This window comes from Pelmatolapia mariae, linkage group LG9 (genome assembly GCF_036321145.2).
Source record: "Pelmatolapia mariae isolate MD_Pm_ZW linkage group LG9, Pm_UMD_F_2, whole genome shotgun sequence".
Taxonomy (NCBI): domain Eukaryota; kingdom Metazoa; phylum Chordata; class Actinopteri; order Cichliformes; family Cichlidae; genus Pelmatolapia; species Pelmatolapia mariae.
This window is the reverse complement of record NC_086235.1, coordinates 20570341-20589509: the sequence shown is the minus strand read 5'-3', so window position 1 is coordinate 20589509 and position 19169 is coordinate 20570341. Positions and strand designations below refer to the sequence as shown.

General features: G+C 41.1%; 1 protein-coding gene across 2 annotated transcripts in view; it reads right to left on the bottom strand.

Moving 5' to 3' along the window:
• lg9h8orf34 (linkage group 9 C8orf34 homolog) overlaps nucleotides 1-19169 on the bottom strand; it is a 73673-nt gene that overhangs the window by 51225 nt on the left and 3279 nt on the right. For both annotated transcript variants that reach the window (XM_063483690.1, XM_063483692.1), the window contains exons 2-6: nucleotides 6591-6735; nucleotides 6158-6289; nucleotides 4122-4241; nucleotides 3854-3882; nucleotides 2825-2988 (exon numbers count right to left, since the gene is read on the bottom strand). In XM_063483690.1, the coding sequence (XP_063339760.1) occupies nucleotides 2825-2988; nucleotides 3854-3882; nucleotides 4122-4241; nucleotides 6158-6289; nucleotides 6591-6735 (590 nt within the window). The remainder of the gene's footprint in view (nucleotides 1-2824; nucleotides 2989-3853; nucleotides 3883-4121; nucleotides 4242-6157; nucleotides 6290-6590; nucleotides 6736-19169) is intronic.

The following is a 19169-nucleotide window of genomic DNA, read 5'->3' as shown; positions in this document are numbered from 1 at the left end:
AAGCTGGCTTCCTCTTACCTCTATATTGGCGAAATTAATTTTCATATCCCAGTGGCCGAGGGCGTGGATTATAGGGGTGGAAGATTTAATTTGATGCTAATCTCGGTTTAATGACTTCTATTTACAGCTAATGTGAAAGGGTCAAAAGATGACTGATATTTCTTCATACCCTCCATGTGGTATTTATGCTAATAGTATCTCCTAATACAAGTAATGTGGTTGGTATGGGGTATTTTTTTATAGCTTTTGTCTTTGGGTAAAGAAAAAAGAACAAAAAAAGTTGGAACATTTTGCTGTGATTGCAAACAGTCAGGTTTAACCTAAGGCTAAACTTTCCAACATTGCGGCAAGAATCTAAGATGAGAACAGCAAACAAAGCAGGAAAGTAATAATTGTGAAAAATAGAAGTAAACAAAAAAAGAGAGAGGCTGCTCGGCTAGCTTGTGTGGAGACAGTGTTATTACTTTTATGTGTTGTATAATGGGCCCACATCTAATATGAAAATCTCAGGCCCACTGTGCCTCCCTGTAGCTATACCAGAGTCAGCAATTCTTTTTCACCACAGGAGCCAAAACATTAAACACAATAAATATGACAAAAAATGCAGCTTTACGGCACTCTCTCTTCCTGTCTGAGTGACCAATAAGTAATCAGAACCCATAGAAGCTAATGTCTTTATATTTTTGTTAACAGAAAAAAACTTGTGTTCCTGCTATACGCTAAATGTGGAAGCCTCGCTCCACCGGAGAGTGAAAAAAAACAACTCCTTGAATAAACTTTGGCCACAGTTCATTCTTGATTTCCCAAGTGCACTTTGCACTTATCCCTCTGGAAACTGCAGCCCATCATACAGAGAATGGACACAACCTGTCACTTTCTCTTATGGTCATAAATGACAGGTGGGCTGGAATGAGGGACAGAAGCAATAAGTTTGTAAGTGAAAGCAAGTAAACTTGCAAAAGTCAGAGCTAGAAGATGGACTGCCTAGACGAAAAAAAAGGTCAAATACATGAGGAAGAAATAAAAACATATGTGCTTTCAGATTGCAGATAGAAGTTTTAATTTTTTTTTTTGGCAGAGCTGAGTTGAAAATGTTAAAATTTTCATTGGGATTGTCTCGGATGGACAGGAGTAGAAATGAGTATATCACAGGGGCAGCTCTTGGGGAGGTTAAGCAGACAACGTTGGAGAGGTTAGAGAGCAGTGAGCATGGCGGTTCATGGATGTAGTGATGGGGTATATGCAGAGGGTTGGTGTGACAGAAGAGCATGCTGGGTGAGATGAAGTCATATGAACCGCTGACTCGGGCCCCTAAAGGAAGCAGCCAAAAGAAGAAGAAACTGAACGCCTATGAGCACCATGAAGGGACGCCCCATTAAAGCTCACATGGGATTTTAAGCGAGGGCACTGCTGGTCTTTGCCAGTTTTCCATTAGATCAGTGGTCATTTTTAGCTTCTCTAATTATAAACGTGACCAGTGGATTTAAAAATCTCTAGCCATGACATTTTATGTCATTTAGTATTACGACTTTTAATAGAAACATGACACTAGGCTGGGTCAGAAAACAGCTTGGAGTAATTGAAAGTGATGTGGATCCCCAAACAGAATGTGATAAGGGAGCAAGTTCCCAGTAAATGCAATTAAGAGTTGATATAAATGATCTATGTGATGAGCCAGGTACTCCTGTAGTTAATGAGAGAAGAGGCTGTGATTATATTGGGACACGACACCATCCCAAACAAACAGCGGCTCGCGTTTCTCACAGTCTTAATAGGTAAATACAAAACATCTCACTTACACGCACACACACAGAGCAGAGCTCATCAGTGAGCCCACACACACATCCCTATCTCCCAGCTCAGGGTTTAAACTAAGTGATTTCTCCCTATAATCCACCCATACAGTAACCTAATGAGATTAACACTGTGTGTATGTCAGCTCAGGCCTGAACATGATTTATGGTTTTATATCCATTCCTCCTTTAATTTGTCATATCAGAAGCACATGCATGCACTTGTGTGTGCACTCTAACACACATGCGCCGCCCTTGTCTTATCCATGTGGGGGGTAACTCGTTGGCATAATGCATTCCCAGAAGCAGAATATTTGTCCCCACAGTGACACATCACTCCGTGGCTTTCACACAGCACCACAAGTTTGTCACACTCCTCATAGGTAAACACAAAACATCTCATTTACACAAACACATATATCTGGTTCTGTTGGGACCATAATTTGTGTCCCCTTAGTGACAAAAGTCCTTATGGATGAGTGAGCTGTTAGGTAAAAGTCCCCGCCAGATAGAAAAACATACGCATGAGTGCACACACACACACACACACACACACACACACACACACACACACACACACACAGGGCAATAGCCTCATCTAACAACCAAGTCCACTTGACTTGGAACTTAAAGAGTTTTTTTAAAGATGACAAATGATTTGACAATGCAATGCACGACGCAGTTACACTGTCAAAAAGGGGCCATTTTTAAAATAACAAGCAGAAAATTTCTTGGCCTTGAGGACACAGAAATGAGGTTAGCTTTAATTTGAAATTGGGTTGAAGCAGTATCATGGCAAGCATGTTTGATCGCGCCTTTGAAATGGGATTATCAAACCCATTCAGATGGGCATTCCTCAGGCAGCCAGAGTTAGAAGTCTACCTCCTCCTATTTAAAGAGCCAACAAGAGCTTTGTGAAGTTTCTGAAGTTTTAAACTTTTTGCATTAAGTGATTCAGACGCACACACTTGCACGCACACATACACTCATGTAGATGACGTCACAAATATACTATATTCCCAATCACTAACCTCCCAGCAGGGCTGCTGTCTCCACTCCAACATACTTCAGTTTTAGACCGAGGGACGGGAGGGTGCAGCATTTCCGCAGCCAGTGGGTCTGCGTCATCTTCGTCCCGACCAACCCACTCCCCCACCACCCGAGGGCGCAGAACTGCGTTATATCCCACCAAGTTCTAAAACAGAAATGCATATTTAAAACAGCAGGAAAGAGCAGACAGAAAGGGAAAGATAAAATGAAAAGAAGCAGAGGTGGAGGTGAGAGGAGTCAGAGAACTGCTATGAATCTCTATCTTAACACTGTGTACTTTTAATTCAAAAAGAAACCCTTCATTATTAAATAATAATGGAGTTTTTTAAAATAATAAAGTTGAGAAAAAGAGCAGAGTGTTGTCTGATATCTGCCTCCCAAGCTGCCTCTGTACACATTTGCACGATTCAGTGTGCAAATGCAAAAATACTTATCCTCATCTTTCACAAAATCCAGAAGGAATTCTATTGTCTCTGCACGATCTCAGCAGGTATTTAGTATTCATTCCCCGTTCTGTTCCACAGAAAAGAGGGAAAATCTCTGGACTATAAGCCAAGGATGTTGGACATGGTGCGCTGAGCAAAAAGTAAAGTCCCTGTCAAAACATATGCTGTATTTCTCATCCAGAGCCAACATTTCCAAAATCGATCTGTGCATCTCCAACCTGAGCAGCCGCTGCACTATTGTGCTGGGAGGGAATTTGGGCCAGGCGAGGACAAAGGCAGAGCACAGACAAAGCTTTGCGAGTAAGATCCACAACGAAGGGGCAAGGGAGAGGGAGATGGAGGACATGCTTTACTGAAGTATCACTCTCGAATATCAATCCCATGAGATAGCAGTTCATCATCAGAAAAAGATGATGTCCGTGCTGCTCTGTTGAGCAAGTGAAAGTTAAGAAATCTGGCTCTTTTATTTGATGTAGCATGAGTAATTCAGCAGGGGTGATGAGAGGAAGCTCTAACTAGTGTCAATATAGGAGTGTTTTATTTTTCCGGCTAGTTATTATCTACCTGGTCAAGCTCATCAGAGATGGCGATGCCTGAGGAAAGAAGAAAATGGTTTAAAGCACAGAAGCATCTAATACGGTTTAAAATCCCAGCTTAGGCTGCTTCTAAGCTTAGTGGTGAGCCTGTAAGATAAGCTGCTCTATCCGGTTCCTTCTCGGGATTAACAGTGACATTTACAGAAAGGTCTAGACTTTAGTTCTATACGTTAAGATGTATTAAACGCTGCTGAGTATGATGTAAGCATGCATTCTGCTGAGTTGCAGCCACTCACTGCGCGACAGGCTCTCCAGGGCCTTGCCGAGCTTCTTGCTCTCCTGCAAAATGTGGTTGAGCTCATCAAAGTCCCTGCTCTCCCTCCAGTCCCAGGGCGGGTACTCGATTGACCGAGGTACTGGACATCACAGAAGCAAACATGCAATTTACGTCAGCGCATCCGAAAGCATCGCAGATCCACTTTGTGTGAGTATTATGAAATGGATGAGAACTGACCCTATGAAATGTCCAAATAACCATACTACAATCTGGAAACACCCCTGCTTGACTTTCTATTTGCCCAAACACGACTTTGTGAATCACTGCAGGATGAAGTGAAATGGAAACTTTGGCAGAAAAGTCACAGTGTGGCTTCCAGAGGCAGAGAGCTGACTGGACTGAGGCCAGGGGACAGTGTCTGTCAGTCTCTTTGATTAACAAAATAACTCAAACAGGAGCAGGAAATGACCCACATATGTTACTGATGTCCTGCTCGCGTCCCCTAGCAGCGCTCCAAAGCTTTTGGCGGTCTCACTCAGACATGCAAGGAGCAATATTGTTTTATAGAGGACGGATTACTCGTTCATCCATATCAAACGTTCTTATGCTCAAACACAGCTGGACGGAAAATCAACATCAAGTAACAGCGAAGACATGCCAAAAATGTGCCGGTTATCTACCAGCCACTCTTCAGTCTCTGAAAACACACTGAAAACTATAGAGAGGAATTTGGATTAAACTTGATGCATGTTTGAATGAAACTAATATGTCCTGACAGGTGCAGAAAGTGAGTGGTCTGTTTCCCCACAAATAAACTCGAGGGCGAATATTTGTCAGCGCTGCAGCTACAATCTGCCTTCCCCTACACTTGTTCGCTCTGACTAAGCTGCTTGGCATTCTAACAACTGTAAACACACAGCAAATTCGTCTGCCAAATACAGACATGAGGGGGGGAAAAAAATCATTACTTCCGGCAACGAGTGTCATTCTCTCCTATGCGTGGCTCTGTGTGATGTGCTGCCCCAGCAAAGGGCTACGCTGTATCTTAATAGCTTAGATTAGGGGTTAAGAATTCAATTCTCTTTGGATCTGCCCATTAAACTATCAGTCAAGCAGAAGTGAGGCCAAACCCTTTGCCAAACCGTGCACAGAAAAGGAAGAGGGATTCATTTTGATCAGCGTGTGAGTGGACCTTTAGTATGTTTTTGACAGCTGTTGTGCCGGCTTCCTGCATACAAACTGTGCAATAATGATGTGAGACAGTTCTTTTGATTTCAATTTTTCATAAGCTGTGCATGCCAAAACACCTATGCATGTATTTTTAATGTGATTTGACGTTAAATCTAGCTTTGAAAGCTTCTTCCTCTGAAGGGGGCAACAGGAATGCTGCTAACACACCAAACCTTGATGCTGATGCACAGTTCTCCCGTTCACTCGTCCTCTTTTATTGACTTCACGAGGTTCTCGTGACACCTTCATCCTCTTGACTGTGAGCAATGCTCCTAACATAGTCTAAAATAGACTCGGTCTGGCAATGACAGAGCACAGTGTTACATTATTGAAGAAGTCTGTGGTGCCGCTTGATACCCATTTGACCTATTCTTATCGCCTCAATTGCCATACTTCATTCTAACACCACAGCTAAAATTAGCCCCAAAATTACCCCAGGAAAATCATTTTCATATATTCTGCATGAACCCAAGAAGTCTGTGAAGAATCCGTCTTTAGAGTGCGTAGAAGTGCACGGCTGTAAGTAAGTGTAGGCTATAATAGGTGGTCCTTAATAATGAACTCGTCTGCAGGGCTCTGAAAGGCTGGAAGGAGGACACTGGACTATACAGTGTGACTAACTTTAATTAGACATAATTATATCAAATTTAAAATGGAGATTAAAGTCAATGGAGCGTGTAATTGGGAAACAACCGATATCAACAGGTATCAAAACAGTGCTGCTTCACATTTAAAAATGGATTATGTGTGTCCGGGTGTGCCTGTGTAAGTAACACAACCAGGAAAAAATTTAAGAAGTAAAGATTAAATAAAAAATAAACTTACGGGATTTGGATTCTGGTGAAGGCGGAGAGATACTTGAAACAGCAAGGTCGCTCTTTGATTTTTTTGGTTTCTTTGGGTGAATTTGCCACGGCTTTTCATAGTTGGTGTACTCCCTCCGAGTGTTTTTGTTTTCTGTCAGGAAAGAGTCTGAATTTATGTTCAGAAAACAGCATATCATAGGACTATTTATCATGAAATGGGGGTATTATGTGCAAAGGAAAATACTTTATTCTTCTTGTGTGTGTCTACCGCAATCATAAATGACAGCAAAGCACAGTAGACATTTATGCTAAAATGAATCAAGGGCAAATATATTAAACTCTTTTTTTTTTTTTTGCGGGGTAGACAGGGAGTTTTGTTCGTCCAGGTCCGAGAGAAAGGCAGAGGACACGCAGCATACTTATAATGTGTTTGCAAGTGTGTGTGCACCAACCTGGGGAGCTCTGTGCCCAAAGTGCAGCAGAGCCTGAGAAAGCTCTGTGTAGCTTGCCAGGGCTGTCTTGCTTGGTCTGCAGGTGATCAATGAGAAAAGGGATTGGATGGTCTGGAGTCTCAGTTATCAATTTGGTCATCAACTCCTAGAGAAGAGGGCAAAGCAGAGAGCCATTAGAGCAAAGTGGCACTGCAACAAGAGTGAGAGAGCAGATCCAAGCCAGCGGAGTAGTGGCCATGCTGATGCTGAGAAACACAATCAATCCCTAGAAGCATCCCAGGAGTTTTTTGAAGTTGAAATCACTCAAAGCAAGTGTGCGCGTCGAGCAAGTGGTGATTTATACCATGCCCATATCACAGTCTTTAAATAATAAAAGATGGTACTAGTTTTTCCTTACAGACATGGAGCAATTCCCTTCCGTGTCTATTAGTAAAACATGTCTGCAAGCTTGTTAAAAATCAGATGAGGCAAATAAGTATACAAGTAAATAAACACTGCAGGAATCAAGGGTGTTCTTCAGCAGCCTTTTCGCTGAGTAACATTTGAAATATGAAGGGCAACTTTTTAAAAATGCTCTAGAATACCAGAGAATGCAAAAAGAAGGTGTAATTTTTTCTTCAAGTTTTTCTCCAGCATCACATCTGGTGATTTTCCAAAGTTTGCAGCCTGAAAGTGTTATTCTGACCACGTGCACTTGCACAGTTGAGAAAGTGTTGAGCAATCGTTGTGTTAGTATTGTGCAGCCAATAAAATCCTGCCTTTATAACACACTTTCAGCAGGCCCACAGTGACATACGGGACTTTCCAAGGTATTTTGAGGGTTAGATTTCATTTTACTGATTTAGTAGTCTGCCGCTAACTCAGTATATATTTGTAATCTCTGAATAGTATGAGAAGGTGGCCCCTTCCTTTCTTTTTGAGCTGCATTTGACAATGGTACACAGACTAATAGAAATCTTTAAAGTATGACTAGCGAATATAGCGCCACGGAGACCTGACTCAGTGCTGCACAAAGCTCCACGGATATGATGATGGCAGTCAGTTATAAAATTCAATATATCACCCATGCCTAGATAGTTTTGACACTTTTAGATGTTAGAGAGGAACTTGGCATTGGCAGTCTGACAAATATAAGGTGCACAACCCTGTGAATGCCACAAAAAGTGCACATCTCCTAGTTGTGCTCCTGACTTGGTGCACTGCAGGCTCTTCCAATCAGTTTGACACAGAAACAATTATTTACTCACAGCTTAAGTTAAAAATGGCAACCGCACGGACACAAGTGGTGTGCACAATACTTCCACGGATGGTTGTAAACGTAGAAAGAGCACCCAGAGATTACATGTAAGCATACCATCACTGGGATAAACTCACATTTTGAGAGAAAGTTAGCCGAAAAAGAAGAAGTGTACCTCAGAAAAAAAAGAGAGAAAAACACACTGGTGGGAGTCACAGTAACAGGTGCTGAGGGTGGAGGCCATATCTCACTCTGCATGCTAATTTCAAATCCTTCAAATGCATGATGGGAACTGCTTCAAACGAATGATCATGTTCAAACTAATCACGTCCCACCCATTTACAACACATTCCCTCCTTGTGCACACACACTGACAAAAAACACAACAACAAAAAAATATTAACACTGCCCAAAACACTTCTTAATACACTAGCTATGATACAAATGCAAGCGCAGAAGTGGGTTTTATTTTTCTTCACCTACAGAGACAGAAAACCACAGAGCGAAACTCTTATATCACAGCTATAGGGAATAGCAGTCCCTTTGAAGATGATGGGTGCAGTGAAATGAGCATATGTCTGCTCCTGTCAGTGTATTTGTGTGTGCCGCTGCGATACGGTATGAGAATGAACTCTGTTTGACCAGTTTAAGCCAGTCAGAGCAGAGCTCAGGCTGACTTCAGGGTGACTACTGCAGTGAAGCAGAGAAGCCATTAGTGGACTGCAGTGAATTGGCAGTAATGTATGGATAAAATGAGTGCGTCTGTGTGTATGTGTGTGCTTAAGTATTTGTGATAGGATATACTGTAGAGTTGCTTACCTAGCAGAATTGTATTTTCCTACGCTTTGATGGCTGGTATGCATTTGCCAGTGTGAGTTTATTTGTATATGTGCGTGTTGTTGGTTTTTGAAGAGGTAGAGAGAGGATAAAGAGAGCCTGCCTGTGTGTGTATTACAGCTGGCTAGTCTTGGCTGCACTATGTGTGCTCAGAAAGCTAATCAGGTAATTGGTCAGGGGGACATTCCTGCTCTGCCCCAGTGTCTACAGCAGCTCTGACAGGAAACAGCATGTGAATGGATAAACAGGGCGCATGCTGAAATGTCTCTCTGTAAAGGCCTAACAACACAGGCAACTCACGCCACTGTTTGCAGGAGTAGCACCACATGGGAGAATAGCGCACCGAGAGTTTAGCAAAGCAGCGCTGCTCACCATAGTCTAACAGTTTAAAACCTCTAAAAATGGCACTAGGCAAAAGTTGTAATTACTGCTTAGTAGTTCCTGTGGGTAATTTAACTAACTTACCAACAGGAGGTCTATTACTGAAGGTTGTAATTTGGAAGCAAATGATGAGAACTCTGTTAAGTGCCCCAAGTGTTAATTTCTTTTTGCAGGGAAGGGGTAAAGGGAAGACGGTTCTTAGTGGGATGTGCGTTCACAGGGATGCACAGGCATGAGAAGGAAGCGATGATGCAAAGAAAGAAAAGATCCCACAGCATGCAGCTACATGTGCATTCTGCACACGTCTGTACTGTACAGCACTCTTGTGTCAACGTATATTGATTGCATGTACTACAGAGTGTTCTGCTTCCAGCATGACACATGGCTGTTTAATGAGCTAAAGCACCTCTTCGTCCTTTACCATCTACAATGACAATTGTAATAAGGCAAAACCTCACACTGTAGATCCCACTAAATCTGCACGGTGGATATGCATGCATTTGCATTGCTCACGTATGCAGCAGAGCAAAGTAACCGTGTCTGACACTTTCACGTTCTATGGTAATGAGCTGCTTTAAATAACACCAGTCTTGTTTTGATAAGCACATTGCTGTTAGACGGGTAATCACATTTCCTTCGACAGGAACCACAATAAGATGTAGACTCAAATTTGGGTCAACATTTTTCTGTGCAAGCTGACTTTAATACTATTTGGTTTGGACTTACTTGCACCAGCAGAACATCATCCTTAACGTACGGTTTTATATGTGTGAGAGAGATTTAAAGAGTGCCCGAGAGTTTCGGTCTGTGAAGCGGTGATCTATAAGCAGCCCAACAGGTGGCGGAAGCAACTGAGACAGTGGAGTCTCAGTTCGTATCTGTGCAGATGTGTCGTTTGGCGGGATATCTGCGTGCCCCAGGCAGTTCCGTTCGGTCACAGTAATTGACAAACTGTCAGCCAGCCAAGAGACACCCATGTCCTTGGAAGCTCTCGAGGACTCCCTCCGGGAACAATAGCAGTCATGATACGCTCACTGATGCCTGATACCCCACAACTTAAACAAACTCCCTGAATTAAAAGTGGAAAGAAGTCGAAAATAAGAGAGGAGGGCAAAGAGAAAGTTCTGGAGGTCGTGCACGAGTAGCAGACTGAGGCAGTTTTGACGGTGGCATTGAAAGAGGAAAGGAAGAGAGAACTCTACCAGGGTGGTGGGTAAGGACAAATCTTCAATCTCTGGTGACACAGTATCCACCCTGCTCAAGTGTCGGTTGCAGTATAATAAATTTTGCCAGTCCCAAGGGGTTCTTTTCCATTTGTTCCCTTGGACACTTGGACAATGATTTCTCTTGTGCAAATCAAAGACGGAATCGCAAAGAACACGGACAAGAATAAAAAGGCTGAAGTAAAAAAAAAAAACAAAAAAAAAACCACCAGATACCGACAGAGCCAACGCTGCTTCACAAGCTCTGTGATTTAAGCGACTTTGCCTAAGCTTTAGTTCTTTTTTGTCAACCTGTGAGCTGATGAATTTCCTCCTCAGCCATTGTAGACTCCTGGTGGACTATTTGAGCTATGGATTTATGGATGCGAGGAGACACTGAGCCTGCAGCACACAACACTTACTCTGCATGAGTCGGCTTTCTGTGATGTCTGTGTTCCAAAGAGGAAGTATATCTATTCACATATCTACTGAGACAAGCGCAGTGTGTCTGTATTGCAAGTATGAGGGTAGACATAAGAGGATTTCAGCAGTATAGAGCACATTTACACATTTTATTTCAGGCTTGTTTGAATAAAATCAGTGTCACCTTCAGCATATTCTGGACTTGCAGAAACAGCTCCTCCAATACTCCCTGGAGGGCTTCCTGTCCCTGTCACCTATAGAAGAGGCCAGTGGCTGCCAATGATTTACTTATTTTTTCTGTTAATAAAACATGTCAATGCAAAGTCATATCACAGGTTACTTAAGGTGACATGTGAGTGTCTTTATAGTTCAGAGCCAACGTAGGTGAAGACAAGCAGAGGGAAAGCAAGAGACATGCCGGTGGAAGACATCCAAACCCTGAATAAGCAGGGAGCAGCAAGAGCAGAGGAGATCATGTGGAAGAGGAGACTACAGGAGAGGCAATGTCACCTGGCCAGACTGGCACCAGCAGATAAAACTCGTCACAAGAGCTGCTCTCGTCTGCCTCGCTGATATGCACCCTTCACTTGCTTTGTCCTTGCGGAGTATTTGCTGATTATGTTTGACAGGTTTCACTGTAGGGCGCTGTTGGATTGACAAAATTTGCCACAGCAATTTTCAATCAAACATCTTCCAGTATCACATCTTTCCCTTTTCTATTTACATTTGTTTCTCCTACAGTTTAATTTGTGCCATTTACTGTTCTCTGTCACTTCTGCAACTAGGGAGAGCAATTATTATCAGCCTCTATTTATTTATGTATTGCTTCCGATACTGTTGGATTCTTTGAAGGCACTGAGAAATAATCGTGTAAATGCTAATTTGCTTATCATCTTTTTGGTAATTATCTGTGGTGCTTGATGGGTTCCACAGGAACAGATTTATTCACAACATTCATACGTGACTTAACCTTTTCAAAATATGACGAACTTTCTGCTGCACAGCAATCAAGTAATTAAAATAGAAAACGAAATGCACAGAGGCATTGCTATGACTATTACTGCTTTCAATGACTGTATTTTGTGTTCTATATGAGAAAAACTTTTTCTTCACAAAGCTCTTCTTTGCAAACTTCTTGGGTATCTTGTATATCTTTTTAACTACACATCAACTTCACACAGTCACAAGACTACCTAGCATTTGAAAATCAGAAAAAAATTAATTTTAGTTACTGCTCTCAGTGAACACTTTGCCCCATATTGCCCACACTATTACACCACCACCACCTGCCTAAACTCTTAAGAAAAGCCAGGATGGACTCACGCTTTGATTTTGGTTAGACCAGCTTCTACCAGCTGAATGTTGCAGCAGAATCTTCTATTGTTCAAAATTTTGGTGAGCTCATGTGTCAGTTTTTCGACACAGTGTGGACTTCTGCTGCTGTAGCCCATCTGTTTCATTCAGAGATGGTCTTCTCTGTTGCTTTCCTATCACCTCGAAGCAGTCTGGCCATTTTTGGCTGATCTCTGGCATTAACACGCCATTTTCACTCAAAGAACTGCTGTTCTTTAAGTATCGTCCCAATTTTGCCACTTCTTTATCGCCATCACTCAAGGATATCATCCAGGAGCCAGCTCTACGTCAACAGTGTGTAGATTATCCTCTTCGCAATAATTGTATAGCACAATACAATTTGGGACAACTAATACTAGTTAGACCTAAAGTTGGGAAGACACAGAATGAGGACTGTGGATTGTTTCCAACATCATTTACATTAAAGTTGAGCTGGAAATGTAATGGACAAACAGCCAAATGTACTTTGTCTTTGCAACCTTTAAAAACACACACGTACATTATAGAAATACATACAGTATGAGCACTGATAGTGTCTGGACACTGTACACACATGGTCATTAGTCAACAGCTGAACAAACAGGGCAACTGTCAAGGCTCTTTGTATCACATGATCAGCTCTCCTACACCACCAGCATGACTATCAGCTTCACACATCAGCAAGCCCCCAGGATCAGCGGGCTGTAAATGGACATGATATCTTTATTAGTATGCACCAGAGCCACTGTACTCTCTCTCTCCTGATTGTTTCCTGTCTTCTTACAAATACAAGCATACTCCTTCCCCCTGCCTAACACTGCACACTTTAAGTCTTCCTCATTTTGGACTTCACTCATCGTGTCCCTGCTTGATCTTCCAGATATCACAGAAATGCTTTACCTTCCCTCTTTGTCCCCATCCTGCACTCCCTCAGGACCAACCTGGCCTTGGGCCATGTGTTGAGCCGCCTGTCTCGTAGTAATTACTCTAACTGTGCCTGAGGGGAAGCCGTGTTAACCCGTGCATGACCACACATCTGTCATGCCAAGTTACCAAACTCGAGACCATCACAGAGTTTGAAGAAAAAAATAACGCCTAATTGATAAGGATGCTGCAGCACTTTCTCTGGCACATTATGATGTAATTTAACCAATCCTAACCTTCTCTCCCCTGAATTTTGATGCTGTTCATTTGTAAATGAATCACTTACCCTACCAGCCAGACATCAAAAGGGAAAAAAGGCTTTGTTTCAATTTTCTCACGGTGTCGTAATAAATTACCAAAGGAAATCATTTTATTCTTAATTGACAGGTATTTACCAAGCCTACACATTTGCTTAAAAGGATTCAAAGTGAGCAGATCTGTGTCTGCATGCTGTAATAACCCACCAACAGGTGTGCATACAAATGGCTGAAACTACAACCAAAAGAGCAAGCGTAGAAAACCCGAAGCTATACTTAGTCTTGAAGATGTAAGGTAACGAGCATACCCGGATTTATGATCAAAGCGACTCACTTCTCATACTGGACCGTATACAATATGATATACAGAGTGTTTTTGATAATTAATGCTAAATATTTAGTCATGCTCACTGTTGCATCACCAGTCTTTAGGATGATCATTCATTAATTTTTGCTTCAGGTCAGTTTGGCTAAGTGACAGACGGAGAGGTTTCAATTAAGTTACAGAAATCCAAAATAAAGAGAAAAAAAAAGGAGTTAAATTGGATCACTTTCCAGCAGGAAACACAAGGAAATAAGATATATTTCATCTTTTAAGCTATGTGTTTTCTTTAAAGTTACAGTCTTTGTAATTAATGATACATTTTTGTCGTTGTTCTTGTTTATTCGACCTAGATGAAACAACACTGTAATGGATGAAGTAACATTTGTGTTTTGTAGTCCGTCTTCTGTATATTGTAGTTTCAATATGTCACACTGGCCTATTTTACAAGTGCTCTTTAAATGACCGTAACGCTGTTATCATTTGTGCTAGAGATGAAATTCAAACAGCTTTGGAAAGAATAGAAGAAATTTGCTGTAGAAAAGTCCGCTCCACCTGGATTTTACCATGTGCCCGTCACATGATCTTACTCCTTGACAATTTTAATCTAAAGAGAAAATTAAAATAGTCCCTGAAAGATGAGAATTATTTTGTAATTTTACAGCCAAAATTACAAAACACATCCACCTGTATGATACTTGGATGATAAAGGATTAAGGAGTCTAGTCAGATTCTCTGAGCACCGAAAGTCCTTTTGAATTTTTCTTCACAAATTTGCTTAACCCCATGACGTTCTTGCTCAAAGTGATTAGAAAAGAAGGTAGGAGGTCATTTTTTGGATTATTTGACTGTACCCTCTCCCTCCTGTCTGCACATCCTGATTAGTCCCCCCGCCCCCCAAACACCTGTTCCCTATCAGCCAATTACTCACCCATCTCCCATCAGTGAGCTGCTCACTGCAGGATGTGTGCTGTTCCTGTATGTTCCCTGTCAGATCGTCTTACTTTCACCATGTCAAGATTTCCAGGCATTTCTTAGTTTTTCTTGTTTTCTAGTGTTCTTGTTATTTCTCATGTTTAGTCATTGATTTTCTTGTGTATGACCTTTTTGGGCTGTTTTATGGATTTGCCTTTTGCCTGCTCCCTACTTGGACTGTTTACCTTGCTGCCTTCCTTGTTCCTATGATCACTGCTTATTTTTGACTAAAAATATAGACTTTGGACATTTACTAAGCCTCCCCTGTGTTCTCTGTTCAAGTCCTTTCCTCTCTCGTTGTTACACTGCAGAAAAGGCTGACCTTATTTCCTGTTGAAGGGGAAAAATTACGTTGAAAGAAAAGAAATCAGACAGCAATCCATGGCTAAACTGGATGTTCAAAGACTATCGATTATATTAATTCTTGATCTGACTGACCTATGATACACATTCCTAAAAAATAAGACTAACGTTCTTCTATGTTCTAATTTATAGTTAATTTAATGATTTTACAAAATATACTGTTAATGGCATTTTCTAATCATTTGAATGACAGCTTGCAGTCTTACAAGAAATGGACGCAGGCAAAAACATGGAAATCGGCATGGCGAGTGAAGGTGAGACAGAGGTTCTACCTCTGTAGGACGGATGCTGTTTGGTTATGAAAAGTATGACATAGACCAGAAAACTGTACTGTAGACCACACGCATTAAACTGTGATGCACTGTGTTTTCTGACACCTTTCTATCAGAACAACCGATTTGAGCTAAAGTAGTTCATCTATTGCATTGAACTACCCAGCCTCAGCCTTTGGTCCCCACATGCATCAACGAGTCTTGGCCATCCATCACTGCTCCGTCCTTGGACCAGTTTTAGATACCGACCACCGGAGACCAGGAACACCCCACAAGAGCTGAAGTTTTGAAGATAACCTGATCCATTCATCTAGTCATTGCAATTTGGCCCTTGTCAAACAAATCTTTATGCTTGCCTATTTTTTTTTTTTTTTTGCTTTTAACACATCGACTTTGAGGACAAAATGTTTATGTGCTTCCCAAGTATCCTAACACGACACTAACAGGTGCCATTATGAAGACAGAACCAGTGTTACTCACTTCACCTGTCAGTGGTCATAATGTTAAGGCTGATCTGTGTATATATGAGATGACCTTATATGGGTATATGAGATTTGGGTTATATCTCACAGTCCTAGTTCCAGTGTAAAGTCAAATGCTCAAAGTAACTAAGATCAAGCAATGTAAATTAATATTGTAATTTATCAAATTTTATGTGACTTTTTTACTTTTTGACTGATGACTCTCAATTAACATGAATCAATTCAATATTTTAGGTCTTTAACTATTAAGCATTTTATTAAGTCTTCTTTCAGAGTATTTGTTTGTATTGTGTGAATATGCACCGTTTCATTGTTTCTGTGTCTAAAGTGGGCACGGCAGGACCCCAGGTTTGTAGTGGCTCAATTTTGGACAATAGCATAAATAATATGCTCTAAAGTGCCCAGCACTTTAATTTACCTGCAATTAAGCAGAACATTTAACATGTTATAACAGTAATTATCTACCTGAGTTCTGCCGTTTGGTTTTCCTATACAGTGTAGATGATCTTCAAATGGGAAGAAATCACAGTAAATGCAGGTCTGATACAGTGAACACATATTTATTAAGTTTAGGTGTATGTTTATGGCCAACAAGAAATATTAAAGTTTCACTGAGACAGAAAGATGAGGGATGTTGGTAATAATGTTGGTGAAAATAAGCTGCAAAACACTCAATCACACCGAGTCCAGTAAATTATCTCCAAAGGAAGTGGATCAATAGGTCAGGTGGTGTGTGTGTCTGTGCATATACGTGTGTTTCCCAGCCCTACCTGACCTCTTAACAGCACTGCAGGGCTGGACTTCTTAAACCCTGGACGCAGCACATTAGAAGAACTACACAGCTGAGCAAGTTGGAGTGGAGCTTTTCTACGTGAACGGATAAACAGTTCACTCAGAGAAATCTTCAGGGAGAAGCAAAGTCATTTAACTTCACTCGAAGCAGAAACACCAATAAGTAGAAACTGAGCAGCCTACTCGTTTAAATTCCTACACCTCGACCCAAAGAATTGGCTCAAACAAAGTGCAAATTCAATACGGGTGTTCTTTTTTCCCCAGTTATCGATTTCAAATCTGTCATTCTCACTGTGTAGAACTAATTGAGCCTGATCTTTTTTTCTTTTTTTAACCTCCTAGGACCTGGCGTCCACATATGTGGACATCACATTTTGGGTAATTTAGACCAAAATACTCAATTTTGCTCTACAAGCGCTTGATATCCACTTATGAGGACTTTATACTGCTACTGTTCTATCAACATTTTAAACGAATATCCTCATATTTGGCTCTTATTTTTCTTAAAAACAAAAATAAGGTAAAAAAAAAAATCTGGTAATTCTTTGTTTTTTACATTCATCGGGCTCCAATGTGACCAAATATCAAAACAAAATTAAAAATGCATGCCGTGGAAGAGTTCGGGTCTTAGGAGGTTAAGGCATATGAATGATGAAAGCAATGCATACACAAACTTCAAAGAAATTACATGCACTCGTGTTGCACCGATATTTTAGAAGCAACAGTATTTTTCATTTGCAAGTTTCTAAACACTGTTGTGAACAACCCAGACCTGTTCTATTTAATTAAATATGTATGTAAATCACTTTAAATACAGTCTACATCGTTACTCATCGACTTCATTAATATCGGCGAGCAATCACAACAGCCTCTAAACTATAACAAATACTCAATTCATATCAAACCTATATTCAAGCTATTAAAGTCACACAGGAGAAAAAGTCAGACCCCAATTGCTTCACAGAGCAGGGCTGTATTTCAACATCTGACTGTTACACCAGTTTCCAGTTCAATGCTGTGACATTTTTTTGATCCAGGCAACATTTACATGATCCATCAGTTCACAGTTCCAACAGAACCATTATATCGGCTAAGACATGATTGACAGATCACAGCGGGGAGGAATATGAGAGCGGGTTTTTTACACCGTCTGCTGATAAAGGCAAAGAATGCACCATTTTACACCAACTGTGTTACACGAGTTTAAATGTCAGAAGCTTGCAGGTAGATCCTGCAGATCCTCCTCCGATAAAGCAAAGATTAAAGAATTAGACCCATTATTTCATTCAATTAATGAGCCCTGTGTGTTGACAAGTGTCAGGAAAGGGGGGCTTTTATAGTTTTAAAAAGTGGCATTTACAATGGAGTATCATACAGAGTATAACAACGAAACCTGAGCATGTGACCTTCAGCTTGCTTTAATGCCTAACACTGACTGGGATTTGTCACACTGCAGTGAAACTGCTAAGGCATTGGAAAAGGGCAGGTGTTTGAAAAGAATATCAATTTACCAAAACACTTTATAATACGTTAGAGAGCAATTACTTCAGTTATTACGAGAGGCTGCTTCACTGTTTTGGAAGAATATTATGTCTGTGTTGACTCAGCTTGCTATCTCTGTAAAGCAACCATTTCATTAGTGGGGTGGGGTGGGGGATCGATTCTCTGGCAAATCATAAGCTGTGTCTCATCAGAGCGAGTAAATGAACCCTCACTCGCTTCTACTCACACTGTTTAAGACTGCAGCTGGGTATGAGGAAGGAGTGATGGCGCTTTGCCTTAGGAGGAAAAAAATTAAGCTGAAGTTAGATTTTTATGCAACATGAAAGCCAAGGGTAGATTGGTACAGATCGGAGAGTTCAAGGAGGGAGGGAGGACTTAAACATACATAGCCAATATTGTAAGAGGACTCTTAATGGAGACAAAGGACATCTTTTATTTCCATTACAAACTTGTACACTTGCATTCGAAAAGGCTCTTCAATAAATATATTTTGGCAGATCCTTCAGCAAACAAAGGGCGGCCTTTACTATGAAGAGTTATGCAAAAGCTGGAGGAGACAATCCATTTATATTTTCTGTACGAATTAGATCGTTCGCTAAAGAAAGTCTCTACAGAGTACTACCGCTACACAGAATTTCTGCACTAATGAGCTAAAAGACTCCTGGGAATACAAGTGTTTAAGTTCAATCATCATTAATTTAGTGGTGTTGTGACGGTTATGCTGCGTTTGGACTTTTTTTGTGTGGATGTGTGATCCACTTTCCACTGTTTGTGTATCTGAGAACAGTGTTGAAGTTTAGCTAGCGATGAGCCACCACAACAGAGATTAATTACCTGTGGCTAGTATTCAAGTATTCATCAGTGTTCTTGTGACAGTGCAGTGAAATGAATATCATGTTTTTAAGCTTGCTATCTCGTCATAGTCAAGGGCCCGAGTGCAGAAGACTGCAGTTCATTTAGTGGCCCTTTGAGGCTGGTTCCACAAGCAGGCTTTCCACGTTAAACCTCACCGTGGAAAGAAACCACTTTAAAGCCTGCTACAATTTTTTGCTACTTCTCATCAACTCAAAGAACTAGATCTCTCAGTCGTGTTTGTGGTGTCGGTGCCTTTTCAAAGTACATTATCTCTCCAAACTGTCCCATTCTGCTTGCTTGTTCACTAAGCCTGCTAGTATTTTATGTCATTAGGAGATGTCTGTTTATGTGCACTGCACCCATTGAATTCCTCTTGCTTTGCTAATGTAGCCTGACAGCTCGTACTGATAACTGTCCCCTTC